A 23770-nucleotide genomic window follows, 5' to 3' on the forward strand; every position below is an offset into this window, starting at 1 on the left:
TTGTGTTTCTGCATATGTTAGTGTGAGAGTGTCTGACCCTGTTTGCAGCACATATACATGAATGATAAATACACACACAATCCTGCCGATGACTAATGCTCCTATATTTAGTATTTGCTGTGTCGGCGGGATCTGTGCCCTGTCATTTCTGGCTGTCCCAATCAGGGAGCACATGACACGTGTAATATTTATAGAATTTATATATTAACACATCCTGAAAACCAACCGACGCCTGCATATATCTGCACGATACAGACACCATATACACTCTCACGCAGTTTCTTGTTGCCCCCTTTGCAAGGTCTCCGGTGGGATTCTGCTCTCCCCTTCACCTGGCATACTCACCAGCAGTCAGTTCTAGCGCCGGCTCGGCAAACGCTGCGGGCAGGGGGTCCATACCGATGAGTGGCGTCAAGGCAAGGTTTGTGTTGGTAAAGACTAGTGGGTGTGTAAAGAAACACCATTAAGCTCATTGAGTCTGCCTTGGTCTTGTCTTAGATCCGGAGATCTGTGTTAACCTCTACCACTTCTACCGAGAGGCTGTTCCACTTATCTACCACCTCAATATATATGTATACATATAATTTTGCATAAATTGATGGCAGCTAATATGCACGTGGCTGATTTTGTGGCGTGCCTTGTAGGAGGATGGTTGAATACCCCCCAACAAATCAGGTGTCCCAATCAGGGCAACGGTTTTGGGGTGTGTGTATGTGTGTAGCTAGAGGCAGGGAGTGTTGCGGCCCCACCTGGGAGGATTCGTTTTTAGAAAATTAGGGCAAACGGCGCCCTTCCCAATCTTGTAACACGCGTCCCATACTCCATGGGGCATCGCCATTCGGAAACCTTATAAATATAAGCGGTCGATCACGACATCTATGCATAAAAGTAGCTCGGTGTTAAAATAGCCCAGTAACAAAGATCAATCTCCTTAAGTAAAGGAAAAAGCAAATACATATACATACGTCACTTAAACCTAATGTATTTATTTCTAGATAACAGGTACAGGTATGGGGGAGGGGCTGCTACCTCCACGGTAACGGGTAAATGTTCATTCCTCCATGTTCATTCCTCATGTCTCCATTCCTCCTCTTCTTCATAATCAGAAGATCAGATGTCATTTCTCTCTCCCATCTCCTTCTCCTTCCATCCTTAATCCGATGCATAATCGGCCAGGCTCTGAATGGCGACACTTCTTTTCATACGGCCATCGCCGATGCTGTCACTTCTCACGTCGTTCTCCTGGTTGCTCCAACCATCATCTGATGTTTCACCGTCCAGGTTCTCCAAGGTGTCATCGTTGGTTGAATTGCCTTGGCTGACAGACGCAGGTGGACTTTGCGGAAGTTGGCCGCATGTTAAAATCCCTTCGCCATTTTCGGGGTCGACCACGGTCCAAAGAGGATGGAGAGCCTTTGATTGGTTTTCTGAAAGCCATAAAGCCTTCAGCTTCAGGGAGGTCAATGACAACGGCAGATGGGGAAGCTCATTTCCAGAAAAATCTAACACACAAATATCAGCGGCTTGAGCAATTTCCGATGGAATCTTCTTCAATTGGTTTTTGCGCGCAGAGATCACTCGAAGACTACGGCAGTCACCGATCTCCTTTGGCAATGATACTAAGTGGTTTCCGTTGATGTTTAAGTTCCAGAGCTTTTTTAACTTGCCAATGCTGCTTGGCAATTCTGAAAGTTGGTTATCCGTCACAATCAGCTCAGTCAGGCTTTCACATTCTCCTATGCTGTCTGGTATGGCCATCAATTGGTTACTATCAGCTTTTAGTATGGACAAGTTCTTCAGGTTTCCAAGGCCATCTGGTAGAATCTCAACGGAATTCTGAGACAGAACCAAATCCGTCAATGATGTTAATTCACCGATACCTTCTGGAATTCTGTTCAGCATGTTTCTTGAGACATCCAAAACCCCCAACCGCTTCAAGCTGACAATCTGGCCGGGTAGGTCTTCAAGTTGGTTTCCATCTAACCAAAGGTTCTTCAGGCTCTGTAATGATCCGATGGATTCCGGCAAGTCACCGATCTTGTTGTCTCCTAAGTCGAGTTCTTCCAGCTTTTGTAATTGGGTAAAGGACGTTGGTAAATCGATCAAACAATTTCCTCTCACCTCCAGCGAAATCAGGTTAGAAAGGTTCCCGATGTTCACAGGTAGCTCTTCCAGTAATGCATGGTTAATAGAAAGGCATTTAAGGCTGTAGAGCTCCGAAAATCTCCACGGCAACAATTTTAGTGGATTTTGACTAAAGTTGGCTACTTGGAGACAGCTGCAGTATGCGATGGTCGGAGGAATCGCACTGATATAGTTTTGGGAAGCATCCAGTTCCTCTAACTTTTTGAGGTTTTGTATCTCTACAGGGAGAAACCGAATCTGATTGTCTCGAAGCACCAATGTCTTTAATTTCACGAGTTCAAACAATTGATCGGGCAGCTCCCTTAGCCGGTTGCTATTCAGCAGCAGCTCTTGCAGAGTCCGCCGGTACCTGTAGATCTTCTCCGGTATCTTGTGTAGGGAGCAGTGCCCCTTATCAATGGATTCCACAACGTGGCCACAAACCCACTGGGAAATCCAGCGAAACATCTCAGCGGCTCATAACCCGCGGCGGCCACCAGTAAAGACAGTCCACAGCGAGTCACTAACGCCTATCTCCTCCAGGACACTCAGCGCCATGTCTCCTGTCCTCCCGTCACACAATAGCTTCATCTGAATGTGTCACAATGGGCCTGGAACACCAGCCCTGCACACACAGACATTTTACCACAGGGGCGGCTGTTTCGAGGGCCCCTTTCCCCATCGCATGTCTTTTAATGTCAGGGTGTGAATAAAGGAAAACAAACTACAGGGACATTTACATGAATTCCTTTAAACCCCCCCCCCCCCCGTCCTTTGGCAGGTGGTTTGTTCCAGGGTCATTCGCTGTCAGGGCCGTTGGCAGCAAGTGCTTCCTGTGTCATGGCGTGTGTCTGGCTCATGGACGTTACAGAGAGAAGCTGCCCGCTTTATGTGGGTTCATATGCTGATAAGTGATGGTGATATACTCTGTGCCTGCAGTAATGTGTTGTGCTGTCGCTGCTGATAATGTATATCCTTGGGTGGGCGTAAAAGTGTAATTACTGGTATATAGGCCCCCAGAGTCAAAATACTGTATATATAGGTGTATATGCGCACGCATGGTTTATGTGATCACATGGGCCTGTATTTGTAAATGCCTGTCAGGGGTCTCCAGAATCCCCCCATATCTAGAGATATCTAGAGATCTCCACTGTAGTTGGCCCATTGAGCAGCAGCACACCAGGGGGCATGATTGCCTAAGGAAGCGATCTGCCCCCCCCCCCCTCCTTTTTGTGGTCAACCCCACAAACTTGCCAGCCTCGGCTACAATCCATTACTGGTACAGGCCGCAGGCTTCAGCCCAGCCTGGTGTCTGGCATGGTAGGAATGAATATCTCCCTACGGAAAGCCATTGAAACAGGGGTCCCAAAACTGTAGCTGGCCTAGGGGCCCCTAGAGCGTTAACATATTTTTGAGTTAAATAAATTTCCCACTTTGAAAAATAGATCCCCCCCCCCAACGAATAGCGTGAAATTTGTGTTTTGCCAGCTATTTGGGATCGGAGAACCAGAGAGAAAACTAAAATCTGGATACCTTAACGAATGGGGTAACTTTAACCCTTCGAGTGCCAGCCTGGGGCTGTTGCTAGGTCTCCAAAGGATTTTGGGGTGACCGCCCATGGCAGGTTTGGTAGAAGTGGAGTAAGGAAGCTCACATGCCTCGGGTGGGCATATAACATACATGGAGGATGTAGGAAGGAACCCTGTATGCTGTATCGGGAATCTGGTCGGTCGGTCACAGAATCAGCACCGATGGCACCAAAGCAGAATACGCCAGCGCTCACCAAATAATGGCGAATTAGGAATTATTGGGGAGGTCTCGCCATAATAATATTCACCCAATGCCATGGCTGCGGTGTGTTTTGCAAATGCATTGGAGGGTTCTGCAGAAGCCCCCCCAAACGTATGCGTAATACCTCCCCATTGATTTCTAAAGGAGTACTTTCCTGCCACTGATTGACAGTGTCAAGCAGCCAATCAGAGGCAAGAAATGTTGGATGATTTGCATAGCAAATAGCAGATATCCAGTAACGAACAAGACAAAAGGCTCTGATCACCTCGTTGAGGACAACGCATTTATTTGTAATTAAATAAACTGGAAACGCAAACCAGCAGAAGAGACTTCCATCAAAGAACGATGCCTCTCGGTTATTGTTAAAGAGAGTTTTTACCTTATTTATTTTACGCAGGTATATAATACGCCGATCCGTTCATTTAATGTTTTTTTTTTTAAAAAATACTGGCGTTAGAAATGGGATTATGTGATTTAACTCCTCCCCCCTGCCATCACTACTGAAAACAGGAAGCATACTTAAGTATGCTTCCTGCACATGAACTTCAGCCAGCCATCAACGAGCACCAGCGGCCAATCAAAAGTATGCAGTTTACGGGACACTCGGGCCGGAGTGTTCCTTTAAAATGCTTTGGACCAGTTGGGCCCTGATTGGCAAGAGCAGGAGGCAGAAAGCCGCACAGAATAAGGATGCCCGATATGCGTAAGGAGAATTTGTCATTTGGTTCCAGTGACTGTCTTTCTTTGTTACAATGTCTGGAATATATATATACGCATGCGCCGTCTGTCTCTCATAGCATATTGCGAAACACTGATGTCAGGGTGGAGTAAGGGAAGGGCTGTCTAACAATCATTATTTTGTTCTTTGCCTGCCTCCTGGCTGCGTGTCCAACAATTAGAGCTCGTGTGCTGTAAAAAGGGCCGCGTCTGTTTAAATAACTTTTTCAAAACACCAGCCCCCCAAGTAGTATGACTCTTGTGCAAAAACCCCAGCACTGTATACGGTAATATAACCCCCAGCGCTGTATACAGTAATATAACCCCCAGCGCTGTATTAAGTAATATAACCCCCAGCGCTGTATACAGTAATTTAACCCCCCCAGCGCTGTATACAGTAATATAACCCCCAGCGCTGTATTAAGTAATATAACCCCCAGCGCTGTATACAGTAATTTAACCCCCCCAGCGCTGTATACAGTAATATAACCCCCAGCGCTGTATACAGTAATATAATCCCCCCAGCGCTGTATACAGTAATATAACCCCCAGCGCTGTATACAGTAATATAACCCCCCAGCGCTGTATAAAGTAATATAACCCCCCAGCGCTGTATACAGTAATATAAGCCCCCAGCACTGTATACGGTAATATAACCCCCCCAGCGCTGTATACAGTAATATAACCCCCCAGCGCTGTATACAGTAATATAACCCCCCAGCGCTGTATACGGTAATGTGATATTTTTGGAAACCTTTTTAATCTGATACTTGTTGACGGATCCCATTTTAAAAACTGTCTACCTTTTAAAAGGAAACATGCATATTTTTTTCCTTATTTTTCTATTTATAGTGGGGAGAGCCTCAGCGGATTCTGCCTCCTCGATGCTAATGTAACTTTATCAATAATACTGTATGTGCTCCATTATAAGATGACCCCCCAAATTTGATTAATTTAGGAAAAAAAGAAAAGGCCTGAATTTAAGACTACCCTATAAGAAAAAAGTTTGATTAGTAAATATTAATTCACATGTAAGGTATTTTTTCATGTTTAATAAAAACTATGCTTGAGAAAAATGCATTTCTTATTTTTTTTTCCTTTTATTTGCCCCCCAGTTATGTACATCTGCCCCCCAGCTTACTACTCTGCCCCCAGATATGCCTTATACCCCACCTTATACAACCTCAGCTTCTGCCCGGTCCTTCCGCTGGGGCTTCTATGACTGAGCACCGGAAGGTCATGTGACGTTGGTGCTTCGTCGGGCAGCAGCGGAGGTTGTCTGCGACGTTCACCGGCTGCCGGAAAGCAGGATCCGGGTCCCTGCAGCGCTGCGGGGGATCTGGATCTTAGTCTTGTACTCAGACCTCGGATTATAAGACGACCTTGTATATATTTTTAGGAGCATTGTTTTCTATTCAAGCAAATACGGTGTCATTATAGGTACCTCCGTCAGCGTCACATGACAATTAAGCGTTCCCGGCACAAATTACGAATAAAGCAACATTTTACATGATTAAGAGGATTTTTAATTCGGGAAAGGTCTGGGCATTCAAGAGCGCTAACAATGTTCAGGTGGAACAGCACCTTTACTGCTGTAATACCAGAGCGCTCATGGGATTCTCCAATGCAATGGGTAATTCCACGGGGCAAAAGCCACCCGATAATCATTAGCTGAGTCAGGGCAGCTATTCTAGTATATATAATCATTTTCTTATTACTTGGCACCTGTAATTTTTCTGTGACACAATCTGCATTTTGTATAAACGCCGGGCCTGTTGGTGCAGGTGAGAGCGGCGGCTGCCTGTCATTAACAACACGCATACAGCGCAATCTATCTGTACCCGGAGTCACCATCTGTGTCATAATTATATGTCATACCGTAAATTGCATATCCATAGATATCTGTATTCACGCACGCACACACATACACGCACACACATACACGCACACACGCACACACACTACCGTTCAAAAGCTTGGGGGAAATGTCCTTGTTTTTTAAAGAAAAGCCAATTTTGTCTATTAAAATAACATGAAATGGATCAGAAATCCAGCGCAGTCGGGGTTAATGCTGTAAATGACTATTGTAGCCGGAAACAGCTGATTTTTTATGGAATCTCTTCATAGGCGTACAGAGGCCCTTTATCACTCCCATCACTCCTATGTTCCAATGGCCCTTTATCACTCCCATCACTCCTGTGCTCCAATGGCCATTTATCACTCCCATCACTCCTGTGTTCCAACTGCCCTTAATCACTCCCATCACTCCTGTGTTCCAATGGCCCTTTATCACTCCCATCACTCCTGGGTCCCAATGGCCCTTTATCACTCCCATCACTCCTGTGTCCCAATGGCCATTTATCACTCCCATCATGTGACAGGGCCAGGCTAGCTGGCTCATATGTCATATGAAGTTTAGCCGGGTCACGGAGCACTTTTGTGTCCGGTTCCGTATACCGTGACCCGGTAATATATTATATTGTGTTTATTGTGTAACCGGCCCAGAGACTGATGTGGATTCAGCCCCAGCCTTCAAAGAGACGATCCTATAATCTGGCTGGGGCTCTTAATCAGCCAGCACAGCCCTGACTGCCCAGACGGCACCCGCACTACAGGGGGGATAACACAGGTGGGGGAACCCATTGTATTCTGTAATCCCCTCACCTGATACATCCCCTGTATACTGATGGGATTTGTGATGGGATGTGGCTGATGGGATTGGGGGTTGGGTTCGGTACACATTGCATTGAGATTGTATAAAGTTCTGTGTGTTTGTAATAAAGAGAGTTCTTCTTGGTTTGCTACGAATGGTGGTCTGGATGATCCGTAGATAGGTGAGTGCTATCCGTATGAGGGACTGACTGGTGATTCCTCAGCCCTCAAACAGGGGTACCCAGCCTTGGGTACGGTGACCCTGTAACACATCACTCCTGTGTTCCAGTGGCCCTTTATCACTCCCATCACTCCTATGTTCCAATGGCCCTTAATCACTCCCATCACTCCTGTGTTCCAATGGCCCTTTATCACTCCCATCACTCCTGGGTTCCAATGGCCCTTTATCACTCCCATCACTCCTGTGTCCCAATGGCCCTTTATCACTCCCATCGCTCCTGTGTTCCAATGGCCCTTTATCACTCCCATCACTCCCTTCAGTCCCCAGATGGGTCATAACAAAAGGACCAAAATGTTGTTAAAGCATGATTCCTCTTTTCCATATTTGATGAACCCGCGCAATTTTTTTACAAAAACATAATAATAGAAATAAATAAAACATAAAATTATTAGTGATAATAGATAAAAAAAATGAGTGATAATATACTAAAATAAAAATCATATTTTGGCAATCTTGCCTAAATTTCCTTATACACTACAGATGTCACAGCTGAACAATGACCCAATGTATGTTCAGCAACATCTTCTCATTGCAGTCATATCCCACATACATATTTTTTATATTCCAGAAAGCCAAATCCACACTTATTACAAATTAAATATTTTTTTTAATACTATTGACTTAAGGAGTTTGGAGGTAGTGAGGGCTAAGGGTCACTTTTTTTGTTTTAGTTATTATATATATATATTGGGGGGGGGGGGTTGCACAGTGTGACTTAAGATCCCTTTTTTTAGGGTAAATCAATGTTTATTAATCATTTTTCAGAGAAATATCCAACAAAGATCCTTTTTTATGTCTGTGTTTTTTTAATTTAATTTATATTTCCTTTTTTTCCATTCATTTTTTCCATTTTTTTTTTTGGAAAGAGTGGAAATTATTTTTCTTCCTCTCCTCCCCTGATCTGTTTGTGCTGATCCCAATGTGATCAGCAAGCAGGGCTCCATAGAGATGTCCCCGCCGCAGCAACAAAGTCAGGACTTACCTGTACGTCCTAATTGGCTTCTTGCCACAAGTTTTGGGGACGTACAGGTAAGTCACATTACAATAATAGACAAGGAGGTATTATTTTCTATCCTGGAAAAGCAACGCCTAACTCCAAGACTCCGGGTCACTCCTGGAGATAATTATTAAACTATACAGTTGAAGGGCCAGCTGGAGGAACTTGCTGGGCATGACCCCTCATTATTCATAACAAACTCATGCTGAGATCATTGTGTTGGTGGACCTATTAGGATATTTGCATGAGAATTTCTTTTAGTCCAATAAAAACCCAATGAAAAACAAAGTCAAGGAGATATTTGTTGTTTGAATAATTGTTTAATATAAGCCACCTTTAGATAATGGGGGGAGGGGTCTTATTTTATTATTTTACCCCAGGTGAGGAGATAAATTGGCTTTTTTAAATACATTATAGAGGTAAAAATCCCAAACAATGTAATCTGTAGAGTATATGTCTTCACTTCTTCTTGAAGCCACCTTTGACTTGTCCTACTGCCTTCTCTCCCGCTTCCTTCGCAGCTTGGCATCCCTTATCAACCGCTGAAATGGACAAGAACAAGTTGGTCTAGGATCATAAACATGTAGAGTTCTAACGATTTCTTAACATTTCTTGGGGTCAGTTGTGGACAATATGTGCAAACCTCGCAAGGCTGCTATCAGGACTCTCCCGAATCCTCCAGAAGACATTAGAAGATGGCCATTTACTGCCACATATGAGGAATCAGACGGGCCTTAAGAGAATGCCAGACCCACTAATGTTCCACAAATAGTAATTATAAATGTGTAGTGGATTTATAACTACATGGATGCCCAAGGACTGCCAAGTGGACGATATTTGATGGTTGCCGGTTGGGTACCCGGGACCGCCTCTCTATAGAGCGCTCTTTTGGAAGTGGAGAATGCTGTGTTCTGGCTCTGTGCTGTATTACTCTTTAGCGCTGTCCTAACCCAGGGGAACGTTAAAGTATGCCACCATGCGTCTTCTGAGTTCCAGGATATGACATCATATCCAGGTGCTCCGCCCTTTTACGGACGTGAAGGGCTTTTGAAAGTAACCAACTGTGCCGACTTGCCACAGTCCTCCATAGTATAAATGAGCCGGTTGGAACCATGGAGGAGTTGGGCTACAGGCAGCCTGATCGCCCAGTTTGATGACTGGCCCCTGGACCTGCCACCTTAGGACTAGTTGACCTAGGGCAGAAATCGCCACTTTTCTGGCTGGTCTCCCCACCGACGGCTTCCGCGGACATAGATGGCTCCTCACTAACAAATACAATGTAACAGTGTGTGAACTTTCACAGGGGGGGTTCCAGGGAGCAGGCCCCCTCCCCTCTCTCAGCAGACAGATACAATGAAACAGTATGTGAATGTGTCGGTGAGAGAACAGCTCCCTCTACTGGACGTGTGTGGTAGTCACGTTGGTCGAAATAAAGCTAGCAGCCTTTAGCCATGGGGCATTACGGAACATTGTAATACCAAACAAAATGTGTTATTTTCGCTCTTTTTTTCTAAATTAAAGGTGCTCTTCCACCTACTCTGCTGAATTTAACTCTTATTCATTATTAATTATTCATTCATTCATTAGAAACACTATTCCCGGCATTGTTGAACCCCCAAACCCTTCCCCAAAAATAATGATTTCATCATGTTAAATTTTGGCTCCTCCATGATTGTTGCCGGGACCGCTTAAATGTCACGCGACACCAAAGCAGGCACTGATAGGCCGTTGCCATACAATCAAAAGCTTCTTAAAAGGTTTCCGCTTCTTTCATGAGATTTTACTTTCCAGAGGAAAGAATAACATGGAAAGTTTTCTATACTTAACGTCCTAGAGGGTGCAATAATTGTTTAGTAAGTGGGACAGCACCTTTAAAGACATGAATTCTATAAAAATTATTACACTCCCGTTTTAATATCATTGGAAGGTAGTCGCTAGGCAGTATCTTTCATATGCGTGGACATAGAACTTACCTTCCTGGGCGACTTTCTGTCCTTCTTCGATGCACTGATTGGTGGCATCCTGCACTGCATCTTTTCCTTGCTTAACTGGAACGATAACAGCGAAGTATAAGTTCAACGTTCTCATGCTTTCTAACAACACGCAATGAAGTATTCTGGGGGGTCAGAAGCCCCTCTGCAGCCTAAGTGGGGGGGGGCAGATCGCCCTATTGGGCCATATAGTTCCGCAGAAACTATAACATAGTAACGTTACATAAGCTTCTGAGAGCTCAGCAGTCTCTTCTACAGATGAAGATCCCATCTGTAGAAGAGACCTCTGAGGTCCTGAAAGCTTTTGGACCAATAAAAAGGCGTCAAGTCAATTAAAGATAGAACGATGTCTACCAGTACAATGTATGCAAAACAATACACTTAACATGTATGCATAAATATTTGATTATATGCAGGGTTGCTGCTCAACAGTAGCGTACCGCCCCTGGGTGCCATTCATCGGGGGGGGGGGCACACAGAGGTTTCAAGTCCTCTGTGTTCCAGAAATATCCTCCGTCTTCCCCCTTCCGTGTCCCTGTCTCCTTACCCCTCTACAAGGCTTGGTCAGAGAAGACGAAAGAAGAAGAGGGCGAGTACCAGTGTAAGGGAGAGTAAGTGTGAGAGCGTGAATGAGAGTGTGAGAGCGTGAATGAGTGTGAGAGCGTGAATGAGAGTGTTTATATGTTTTAAAGTCCCACATTATTTTATTTTAAAGTCCCACAATTATGTTACAGACAGAAATGTCCTCCTTTTCAATGAAAACAGCTCAGCGACCCCAAACTTTTGAGCGGTCGTGTATATAATTTAGCAGCTGCTGGTCTTAAAGTGCCGGGGGGGGGGGGGGGGGCCTTTACATCGCCGGCTCGGTCCCGAACGGAAAGATCAGTGCCAAATAAGTTACACGCGGGGTTTGCACCTTTTCGAGGTGCCTCTTCTACAAATCCATAACTTAACCCTAAAAATGCCACGGCTGATTTTACCATGCCAGTCCGGTACTGGTTCAAACCGGTTCCAGCTCTCCTGTTTCTGGATCAGCCATCCAAGCCAAACGTCAACTTCAACATGTGGTCACCCTGTTCATGATGCTAGAAGTGGCCGAGCCAACCATCATATATATATATATGGGTCAAACACCGTATCCTCACAGTTTCACCATTTTGCCAACCACTAAAGGTGCTGTTCCACCAACTCAGACAGCATTAGAAACAGCATCATGGTGGGAGAAATGGAGCAGATCGGCCCCATGCGGCCCCCATTTTTCCTGCTGTAAAGACTCAGACCTTAATCAGTCCTTGGTCTCGTCTTAGATTCAGGAGCCGTCGAATTCCCTCACTGTGTTAACTTCTACCATTTCTGCTGGGAGTCTGTTCCACCTATCCACCAATGCCATACCTACAAACTCTCAGGGTTTTTGCCCCAATCTCGAGGTGACGAGGCAGATTCTCAGGGTCACACAGTCTGGATCTGACTCCATCCTGTTCTCCCCCGCTGTGATCATATCTAAGACTCCCAACAGGTGCTTTTGCCCCAGTAGGTTATAGTTGATATCCCTGCTTGAACGCAGGTGTCTCAATTACGTGTATCCTTCACTAATGATAAGTCAAGGTTTCCATGAGGGCCGCTGTTAGAGCCATTTGGGTATCGCATTTCTTGAGCCGCTACATTTTAACTATTATTGTTTTATATATAGCGCCATCATCTTCCGTAGCGCTGTACAAAGGGAATGTACCATGTGCTATTGAAGGGTTAATATTTCAAGAGGCTCAGGGTCAGCTCATTGAGAAAGATCCCAGGTACGTCATCAACCCCTACTGAAGACCCCGCTGGACACAGCTATATCAGCTTTCCTTACAAAAAGAGCACAAAAAAAGAAATTACGAGGTGTCTACGGCAACACCCTATCACTGCCTGCCCAGGCGGCACCTGACAATTAAGTGTTCCCGTGAAAAATACGAATTAGTCGAAAATCATCGAACGTCACTAAATCCAATGAATATTAACCAATCCCATCATCTCTTACCTAAATCATCTGTGTTTACATCAATTCCTTTCTTTAAAAAAGACATCGTCGCAGCTTTTTTTTTTTTTTCTGTTTTCTTCCTTAAATCCGCTTTAAAAAACCACGAATTGTAAAAAAAATGTCACCCGACCAGGAACAGAGAATTTGCAGAGCCGACAGCAGCGGCGCGTTTATATGCTGGGGGTAAATGCCCCTCCTTGTGTTGTCATTGGTCATCGGTTTAACAGGCGACGGGATCTGCACAGATGTCATAATTAGGATATCAACAGATAGCGGAATTAATTTTTGAACAGCATTGTGCTTATCCCTCCCCGAAGGCTGGGCAGGGCGCCGCATAACTGGAATTTTCCAGCCGTGTCGAATACAGAGTTGCCTTTGGCATAAAATTGCACAGTGCCGGGCGGTTTTAGAGCACAGTTCGCTCGGTCTTGTTTTGGCTCTAGATTTATAGCCGAAAATAACCCTTCTTTTGCACCTGAGTTCATGCAGGTGTTCTAGAAATGTTCCAGAATTTGTGGTCGTGGACGCGACCACTATCAGAAATTTTGGGGGTCTTGTAAAGACAGGGCCCTCCGGCCGCATGCACTTTTTACCCCTGCTCGGAGTGGGGCCACTAGGCTCAACAGTCCAGAAAGGGGCTCCAGGCTCCATTCACTGGGAAATGGCCATGAGGTCCCAGTCCCTAAAACACACAAAGGTTCAGGCCCTTGTAGCTGGCCCCTGGGGGTCCCAGTTGAGGATCTCTCTCTATGTCTCGCCACCTTCTCTGCCGACCGCTTCCCTGTCTCGTTTTCTGCAGCTCACGTTCTTCTCTTGCCTCTTCTTGCTCTTCTTTCTTCGTGCGGAAACGCTTCTCGGTCCCCACTGATCCGCTTTAGTTCATGGAGTGGCTCCATGGTATGCACCACAGGGAATAGGGAACTCCCAGGTACTCCTCACCAAGCTGAAACAGTGAAGTGGTATCCAGGGTGGCCTACCATGGGGGGCTCTGAAGCACCCTGGGCTTCAAGCTGCCAGAGGGCCAAGTGTTTCTCACCCACACATGGAATACACTTAATCTTCGCCAAAAAGGCAGAGGAGCGATTAATACCTCCTTCGTGACCAATGACGTAACAGGTACGTCATGATGAAATGTCCCTTGAGGACCAGTGCTGTAACTGGTACATCATGGGCTAAAGACACCCCCACCGTGCGAAAAGATCAGCAACAGCAAGCGAGAGCCCCCTGAGCTTTCGATCGCTCTTACAGGAGAGATCATGCAGACTCAACCCTGCCAGAGGAAGCTTCAGGGACAGGGTGACAGCCTCAATCCCGCCCCCCCCCCCCCCCGCTGTTATCGCCTTCAATGTCGCGATCGCGTCATAAACGTAACCATGGTGTTGGAGGAGCTCATTTTTTTAGGGAATTCAATTTTGATTTATTGGTGTGTGCTTTTTAGGGCTGTAGAAGTAGAGTATCCGACAAAAGAGGGGCACCAAAAGAGGAAAGGGGGACAACTGACCCTGTAAAATGCAAAGGGGTCTGTCAGGCGCTCCCTCTGCCCTGATGGAAAGGTAACCATGTGAAAAATAAAAGAAAAGTAAGTATGTTCACACCTTCACACACCCAAAAAAATAACTCCGACACAATGGAACCTGAACCCGGCCTGAGTGAAAGTTGCTGTTCCAACCGGTGGGATAGAAGACTTTTGTAACGAAGTATGACATCATTCCCAGTCCTGCTCACTCATATTTTTCCTCCGGGAACACTTCATTGTCATGTGCCACCAAAGCAGCCACTGATTGGCTGTTGCCATAGCTTCTGTTTATGTCCACCATTCCGGTGGCTGTACACAATTACAGTGGACCTCCGGCACGTGGATATACAGAGACCCCCCACCCCCCCCTACCATTGATTTCAGTTCAATACTGATTGGCTGTTTTAAGCCCTGGAGCTGCAGCTTCTCTCTTAGTTAAGTCATTTGTTATCATTTTTTTAAGCTTTTTTATAGAATGCATTTTTTTAAAAAACACTTTAATATCCATTTTTTTTGGCGAGGCTGCCCCGTGACATTAAACTGCCCCCTTTAAGTAGGTTCTTATTTTTCTGTTCTCTGCCACATTTGGATATGGATGATGGATAATAATAATATTTTGTGACAGGTGCCCTACCCAGCCCAACTACCTGGAAATCAAGCCTGGAGCCAAATGTCTTTTCATGCATATTTCAGCAGGTAAGGCTGATATTTACCCTTTCCGTGCCGGGGTACTTCGCGTAGGACTCAGCAGGCACTGGGGGTATTGGAGAGAGAAATGAGAGAGTGATGTCATAGAAACATAGAATTTGATGTCAGATAAGAACCGTTCGAGCCCCCAGCTTCACAAAACAACACGTCCCACAGTGCCACCTTTGTCCTAAACAGCTTACCCTCAAACAGCCTGTTTGCGTCATCTTTGCCCCCACCTTGTCAGTGCTCCCAAACAGCTTATCTGTGCCATCTTTGCCCCCAAACAGCTGGTCTCTGCCATCATTGCCCTTTGCACCCTCTTCCAACATACACTGTGGCACACATATGTACCCACAGCCACATGCCTAACCCCTGCATGTTTAAATTCCCTCACTGTATCACCCTCTACCACTTCTGCTGGGAGGCTGTTCCACTTATCCACCCTCTCGGTAAAGTTGACCTTTTGTACCGGAACTCTGTGCTTCTTAAGGCTGAATCACAAAAAAAGCAACGCAGAAACAGTAAGGATTCTTTATTACTCTCTATGGCCACAACCTATCGGCTCCCTGTTTTTTTTTGTGTCACATGACAATTAAGCAGTCCCTGAGAAATTTACAAATTTGGGAACCCAAGTTTTTGTAGGTAGTCCAAACCCTGGCCAGATATTGAATCAATAATTCAGTAATAATCCAACTTACTGGATAGAAACTCACCTGGTGGACCAAAAAATGTACCTATATTTTATATTTTCTATATGTTATACTGTTTTTCCCCCAAGATTTTTCCTTCTGTTCTTAGGTCCTCCTGGAGCAGTTGGAGCTCCAGGGTCGAAAGAGAGCAGAGGAGCTCCGGGTAAAGCAGAACCTCAGGGGCGGAGAAGAAACCAAGGAGACAAAAGGAACCCAAGGCGACTAACATCATCTTCTCTGCTCTGTTTCTATTTTAGATTATTAGCCCCTCTGGGACCAGGGGCGGACTAGCGATGAAGAGGCAGCCATGGCACTTTAAGGCCAGCGGCTCCCTGATGACACAAGCGCGGCCGATGGCGGTATATGCGATGTCCTTCTGTCCTTGGTCTTGATCTATACATTGAAGAGCCATATGAGTGGGCGAGCGTGTATGTTAGCACGAGTGAACGTGAAGGCGTGGTGTTAGCATGTGTATCTGTGTGTAAGCATGTGTGTGTGTGTTAGTTACAGGGGTGATGATGGTAGTCAGGAGGGGGCTCATTGGCTTTGCTGCTCCCCCACCCTGGCCAGCCCTGTTTCGGTTTGTAGCCCCTGGCACTAAGGTTTTGGTCCAACCCTTTGTAGCGACACAAAGAAAACAAGCTGCCGCATTCCCCCCCGCTGAATCATCCTTCCGCTCCATTTGATGTTTTCTCCAAAACAAACTGTAACGCCAGACAGCCATTTCTAGCCCACGGGAGACACCGACGCAGAAACCCCGTCTTAGAATATGTAATATGCGGGGCAAACACACAGAAGGTGTCAATCTCGCGCTCTAGTGTTTAATACATGAAGCCCATCGACATTAGCACATCTTTTATCCCTTCCTCCGAAAGGGATGTAGGTGGAACAGCAGCATTAAACAGAAAAAAAAATCTGACTGGACATAAAATATGGTGCTTTACCACCATACCGCCCAAGTGTCCCGATTTTTATGCACCATTACGGATTTTGCAGGCAGCGGGGATCAGGGGAGATTCGCTGAGGGACCCAAGGAGCTGTACAGTAAATGGAGGTTTGCAGCTGCCGTGTGACCACCTTACGATGCTCTACTGTTGCGAGGTGGCCCCTTGGGTGAGGTAGGTGGGTGGCCATGCCTACAACCCCATGCAACCCCCAATTTTTGGGCCATGTCCCATGTAGCTGCCCCACTTTTGGTAAGCATAATGGGCCAGCTGGGGAGATCCTCGTTCCTCTCTGGCTCAGGGAGCTGTAAGAGAGTTCCGTGCTGAGTAGGAGAGCAAGAGAGTGCCTGAAACCCGGGACTGTCGGAAGGTATGAGGCCTTTCCCCAGCATTACAGCTCCCACATGGCTGCCTCCTGACACTTAACCTTTTTGGTTAAGGTGGGTGGTCACGGCCTCGGCCCCACCCACTACTGGCTCCAGACTGTCCACTTTTGCCATTCACCCTGCCCCTCGCCACACCCCTAAACACAGGTGTACATGTTATTGGTACCAATATGCTTTCGAGGGAGTGGCTTCATGCAGGGCTAACTGTGTGTATGGGTGGGGCTAACAGTGCACAGGGGTGGGGCTTGCATCAGGGAGCCTTTAGTTGATCGGAAACAGGTGGGTAATAGGGAAAAGTGGGCGTGGCCACACATCACTCCCCTCTCAGAGAAAGATGAAACTGACCTGGAGAAGCAGAGCTCCATCTGGGGACTCCATGTCAGTCCTGGGGGGGTTTAGTGGCATGGCAGTAGGATAAGGACTCACGAGTCACAGCGAGAACTCTTACAAATGGCTAAAAAGGTGAAAAGAAGAAAGAAAGAAAAATAAAACACTTCTGAAAATGTATCACTCCCATCACTCCTGTGTTCCAACGGCCCTTTATCACTCCCATCACTTTTGTGTTCCAATGGCCCTTTATCACTCCCATCACTCCTGTGTTCCAATGGCCCTTTATCACTCCCATCACTCCTGTGTCCCAATGGCCCTTTATCACTCCCATCACTCCTGTGTTCCCACGGCCCTTTACCACTCCCATCACTCCTGTGTCCCAATGGCCCTTTATCACTCCCATCACTCCTGTGTCCCAATGGCCCTTTATCACTCCCATCACTCCTGTGTTCCAACGGCCCTTTACCACTCCCATCACTCCTGTGTTCCAACGGCCCTTTACCACTCCCATCACTCCTGTGTTCCAACGGCCCTTTACCACTCCCATCACTCCTGTGTTCCAACGGCCCTTTATCACTCCCATCACTCCTGTGTTCCAACGGCCCTTTACCACTCCCATCACTCCTGTGTCCCAATGGCCCTTTATCACTCCCATCACTCCTGTGTTCCAACGGCCCTTTATCACTCCCATCACTCCTGTGTTCCAACAGCCCTTTATCACTCCCATCACTCCTGTGTTCCAACGGCCCTTTACCACTCCCATCACTCCTGTGTTCCAACGGCCCTTTATCACTCCCATCACTCCTGTGTCCCAATGGCCCTTTATCACAGTCACAGGACTCTGTATGGCTATGAAGAGATTCCATTAAAACTGAAAAGTTTCCAGCTACAATAGTCATTTACAACATTAACCCCGTCTGCGCTGGACTTCTGATTATGCTGTTATTGTGCCGGTCTGCCAGAGACCCTTTAAAGATGCGGTTCCACTTCAACACGTTTCTAACGAAAGGCAGCATTATAATTTTTTTTTTTCCCGGGAACACTAAATTGTCATGTGACATAACAGCATGTGCGCCCACGTTAAAAGAAGAGAGAACCCAGCCGATCAGTCGGAATCCAAACTGCAGTTTTTTTCTGCCGACTACCACTCCCATCACCCTCAGCCAGAACGATGATTCGGTTGTTGTAGCCTCCCAGGCTAGGGTTGTAAAAAAAAAAATTTAATACTTAAGGAAATGTATATATTTTTTTGTTTCTTTAGCGTAATTGTGGAATTTAACCCTTGCATTATATAATATACCGTGGACTGCGCCGGCTAAGCTTGCGATCTACCTGCACCGGCCACCACCATGACTCGCTCGGTAAAAATTATAATTTCCATAAAGGGTCGTATTTCTGCCCATAACTAACCTATTAGTCATTTATTTCTCGGAAGAACAAAAAAAAAAGATTTTTGGCTTCTGGAAAGGATAGAAAATGTTTGTGCTGCAGATTCGCCAGACACCAGACTAATTGTACGTATGCTTAAACTCCCTCTCTGTATTAACCCCTACCATCTCTGCTGGAAGGCAGAGTAGAGTGTTAGCCAATAGAATGGTTAGGAGTCAAAGTACTTTTGTCTCAGCTGGGGTGGGACAAACCAGATTTTTCGGGCACTGTCCCTGGTAGTTGCCCCCCCCATTGTTCCACTTTTGGGGGTGTTGGGGAGAATGAGAAGGTTGGAAAGATCCTCTGGGGTCCAGGGAGCAACACAGACCTCCATTGCAGCTCTTAATTTGCCCCCTCGTGAGGTGGCTAAGGTGGGCCATCTCCATACCTGTGAACTCTCTGGCGCTGACTACCTGGAGCCCCCCTTGCAGAATGCCAGGAGGGCCTGCTGACATCGGTGAGCGGTCCCGCTGACATCGGTGGGCGGTCCCGCTGACATTGGTGGGCGGTCCTGCTGACATCGGTGGGCGGTCCCACTGATCTTGGGTGAGACACGCCATTTTTAGTGGGGAAGTGGGCGGGGATTGGGGCGTGCCGCAAAGTCGCTCCCGTGACACAGAGTTTCCCCGCAGGGACCCGCAAAGGCGGAGCGTCCCCAGGTATGGCCAAGTCGCTGTCCATTTCTGGGCCAGCTCCACCCTTTTCCAAGGCCAGCCCACCCTTTTTCCACCTCTTGCCACACCTCCAACACAGGGGGTCCTGATTTGGACAACTGAAATGTTGGGGGGGAGGGATATGAACATGATACCATTAATGCGAATGCAAGCTTTGAGGACACGGAGGTCCCTTCTTCAGGCACAGTAAATTAAATGAAGCTTAGACAACATGGCAAATAAAAAAATACATGAGAATACAGCACTTTAAAAAATTGGGGGGGAATTAAATAAGAGGGGGGCATTAACTAATGGGGCAAAATCTGAGGGGGGTTAGGCATTAAGGAACGAAGGGGTAAAGGGACTGGGTTATATGGAGCATCATACAGGTTATTATATACCATAATGGGACAGCGCTACGGTATCTGCTGGCGATATAGAAATAAATGTAATGTTTCCACAAATATTTCCACTTTTTTAGTTTTTTTTTAACATTTTTAACCGTTTTAAGTTTTTTTTTGGACTGGAGATCCCATTGGGCTACTTATAAACCTCGGGTAGATTTACCTTGATGATGTCATGGTGACATCAATGGGATCTGTTGAATTATAAATGATTTATTAATTTTATTTCGCTCCCTTATGACTTTCTCACTTGGATGGGGAGGTTGAAATCAAAACAAAAAACCCTTGAGGGGGCATTTTTGTTGGGCATTTAATAAACTAACCAATGGATGGCGAGTATTCAGGCGTGACAACCAATGAATGGAGATTATTCCGAGAAAATGACCATGAAGAGATTACAGCAACCAATGGGGACTGCCCCTACCTAATGGTGGCCAATGAACCATCCCTGTCCATATTATGCTGTGGAAAAGAGGCATTTCGGCAGATTCACTCCCATCACCCCCATCCTGTCACAATAAGTGTTTCTAATTAGGCAAGTATGATTATCATATAAATCATTTATATAGCGCACCCCAGTATAGAAGTGCCTTGGGCTTTAAAGGGAGGAGCTTAATTGTAGCCCCACCCACACAGGATATGCACCACAGTGATTTGAAACATTTTAACTGCCAAATATCTTTTGTGTCTGGAATATAAATCCGGCCCTGAATTGCATTTTTAATTTATGGCTGGAGGATAAGTAATTTACGGGCAGGGAGATCCGTTCAGCCAAATACTTTTCCTGCGGGGTATTTAGCTTGGGGAGGGGGTGTGAGTGGCAAATAGATATGGGGGGATTCTGGAGACCCCTTACATGTATTTGCAAAATACAGGCCCATGTGATCACATAAACCATGCGTGCGCATATACACCTATATATACAGTATTTTCACTCTGGGGGCCTATATACCAGGATATACATTATCAGCAGCGACAGCACAACACATCAGTAATGAGTATACTGCAGGCACAGAGTATATCACCATCGCTTATCAGCATACAAACCCACATAAAGCGGGCAGCTTCTCGCCATGACACAGGAAGCACTTGCTGCCAACGGTCCTGACAGCGAATGACCCTGGAACAAACCACCTGACAAAGGATGGGGGGGGGGGGTAAAGGAATTCATGTAAATGTCCCTGTAGTTTGTTTTCCTTTATTCACACCCTGACATTAAAAGACATGCGATCGGGAAAGCGGCCCTCGAAACGGCCGCCCCTGTGGTAAAATGTCTGTGTGTGCAGGGCTGGTGTTCCAGGCCCATTGTGACACATTCAGATGAAGCTATTGTGTGACGGGAGGACAGGAGACATGGCGCTGAGTGTCCTGGAGGAGATAGGCGTTAGTGACTCGCTGTGGACTGTCTTTACTGGTGGCCGCCGCGGGTTATGAGCCGCTGAGATGTTTCGCTGGATTTCCCAGTGGGTTTGTGGCCACGTTGTGGAATCCATTGATAAGGGGCACTGCTCCCTACACAAGATACCGGAGAAGATCTACAGGTACCGGCGGACTCTGCAAGAGCTGCTGCTGAATAGCAACCGTTTAAGGGAGCTGCCCGATCAATTGTTTGAACTCGTGAAATTAAAGACATTGGTGCTTCGAGACAATCAGATTCGGTTCCTCCCTGTAGAGATACAAAACCTCAAAAAGTTAGAGGAACTGGATGCTTCCCAAAACTATATCAGTGCGATTCCTCCAACCATCGCATACTGCAGCTGTCTCCAAGTAGCCAACTTTAGTCAAAATCCACTAAAATTGTTGCCGTGGAGATTTTCGGAGCTCTACAGCCTTAAATGCCTTTCTATTAACCATGCATTACTGGAAGAGCTACCTGTGAACATCGGGAACCTTTCTAACCTGATTTCGCTGGAGGTGAGAGGAAATTGTTTGATCGATTTACCAACGTCCTTTACCCAATTACAAAAGCTGGAAGAACTCGACTTAGGAGACAACAAGATCGGTGACTTGCCGGAATCCATCGGATCATTACAGAGCCTGAAGAACCTTTGGTTAGATGGAAACCAACTTGAAGACCTACCCGGCCAGATTGTCAGCTTGAAGCGGTTGGGGGTTTTGGATGTCTCAAGAAACATGCTGAACAGAATTCCAGAAGGTATCGGTGAATTAACATCATTGACGGATTTGGTTCTGTCTCAGAATTCCGTTGAGATTCTACCAGATGGCCTTGGAAACCTGAAGAACTTGTCCATACTAAAAGCTGATAGTAACCATTTGATGGCCATACCAGACAGCATAGGAGAATGTGAAAGCCTGACTGAGCTGATTGTGACGGATAACCAACTTTCAGAATTGCCAAGCAGCATTGGCAAGTTGAAAAAGCTCTGGAACTTAAACATCAACGGAAACCACTTAGTATCATTGCCAAAGGAGATCGGTGACTGCCGTAGTCTTCGAGTGATCTCTGCGCGCAAAAACCAATTGAAGAAGATTCCATCGGAAATTGCTCAAGCCGCTGATATTTGTGTGTTAGATTTTTCTGGAAATGAGCTTCCCCATCTGCCGTTGTCATTGACCTCCCTGAAGCTGAAGGCTTTATGGCTTTCAGAAAACCAATCAAAGGCTCTCCATCCTCTTTGGACCGTGGTCGACCCCGAAAATGGCGAAGGGATTTTAACATGCGGCCAACTTCCGCAAAGTCCACCTGCGTCTGTCAGCCAAGGCAATTCAACCAACGATGACACCTTGGAGAACCTGGACGATGAAACATCAGATGATGGTTGGAGCAACCAGGAGAACGAAGTGAGAAGTGACAGCATCGGCGATGGCCGTATGAAAAGAAGTGTCGCCATTCAGAGCCTGGCCGATTATGCATCGGATTAAGGATGGAAGGAGAAGAAGATGGGAGAGAGAAATGACATCTGATCTTCTGATTATGAAGAAGAGGAGGAATGGAGACATGAACATTTACCCGTTACCGTGGAGGTAGCAGCCCCTCCCCCATACCTGTACCTGTTATCTATAAATAAATACATTAGGTTTAAGTTGTGTTTGTATCTGATATGTCATCCTAAGCAGCACGTTCTAAAATGCTTTCCTTTCATTTGGTGAATTAGATCTTCGTTTTAGATATTTGACTATTTCATGATCCTTCGGTCTACTTGAATGGAGATGTTTATCGTGTAAATAATTTACATAGCGCACCTCAGTTTAGAAGTGCCTTGGGTTTTAAAGGGAGGGGCTTAATGGTAGCCCCACCCACAGAGAATATGCACTGCCTACTTTTCTCTTGTACCTGTTTATGTTTACACCCCTTCTACAAAGCTCTTTTGAAACATTTTAAGCACAGGGCGCTAAAGACCTTTTATGATCTTACCCGTATATGATGGTGGCAGAAAAGGGATTTTATTAGGAAGATAGAACCTAAATGTTTCCATTCATACAGCTGGCAACAATGTATCCATACTTAAAGGAGCACTGTAGGTATCATATGCACTTTAATGCATGTGGTGGGCATGTGGTCCCTCTAAATTTTGCCCATTTTGTAAATAAACTGAGGAATTCTGCAGAATTCCCCCCAAATGCATTTGCCACCCCTTCAGCTAAATGCCCTCCACATGATGTTGTCACCTCAAGTCATCTGGCTCGGGGGAAGGCTGAGTGAGAGACTCTACTTAGACCCCAGTGCGCATGTGTAAAAACTTCCCACTGATCTCAGTGGGAGCACTTTCACTGATTGGCAGTTTAAGCCTTCAATCAGTGACAAGACATTTCAGATGACAAAAGAAGAAAGAAGATACTGTGTTGGGTAAGTGCTTTATTTTTTATATTTTATGCATATTGAATACCCAAAAGAGGGTTAGGGTTACTCACAGAGTAGTTTAATACAGTATTTGCTTGGGTTTTTTTTTTCAGAAAAATAACCCTCGACTTATATTCAAGGTCGTCTTCTAATCAGACCTCAAATAGAGGTCTGACTACAAGACTGAGATCCAGATTCCCCGCAGCGCTGCAGGAGACCTAGATCTTCCTCTCTGGCAGCCGGTGGACATCTGTGCGATGCGTACAGACAACCTCCGCTACTGCCGGCACTTCCTCTGGGGCTTCTATGATGGAGCACCAGGGTCACATTAACTTCCGGTGCTCAGTCATAGAAGCCCCGCGGGAAGTGCTGGCAGTAGCGGAGGTTGTCTGTAC

General features: G+C 46.1%; 2 protein-coding genes across 2 annotated transcripts; one reads left to right on the forward strand and one right to left on the reverse strand.

The window, feature by feature from the left end:
- Window positions 1–1152: 1152 nt before the first annotated feature.
- Window positions 1153–2592, reverse strand: LOC149272834 (uncharacterized). The gene has a single exon (XM_089506685.1). It carries the CDS (start codon window positions 2590–2592, stop codon window positions 1153–1155), a length of 1440 nt encoding a protein of 479 aa, XP_089362811.1.
- Window positions 2593–21016: 18424 nt separating this feature from the next.
- Window positions 21017–22456, forward strand: LOC149272835 (uncharacterized). The gene has a single exon (XM_089506686.1). The coding sequence runs from the start codon at window positions 21017–21019 to the stop codon at window positions 22454–22456; it is 1440 nt and encodes a 479-aa protein (XP_089362812.1).
- Window positions 22457–23770: the final 1314 nt, after the last annotated feature.

This window comes from Sceloporus occidentalis, unplaced genomic scaffold (genome assembly GCF_023333645.1).
Source record: "Sceloporus occidentalis isolate IW3139 unplaced genomic scaffold, rSceOcc1.0.p SCAF_413, whole genome shotgun sequence".
In the NCBI taxonomy this organism is placed as follows: Eukaryota; Metazoa; Chordata; class Lepidosauria; order Squamata; family Phrynosomatidae; genus Sceloporus; species Sceloporus occidentalis.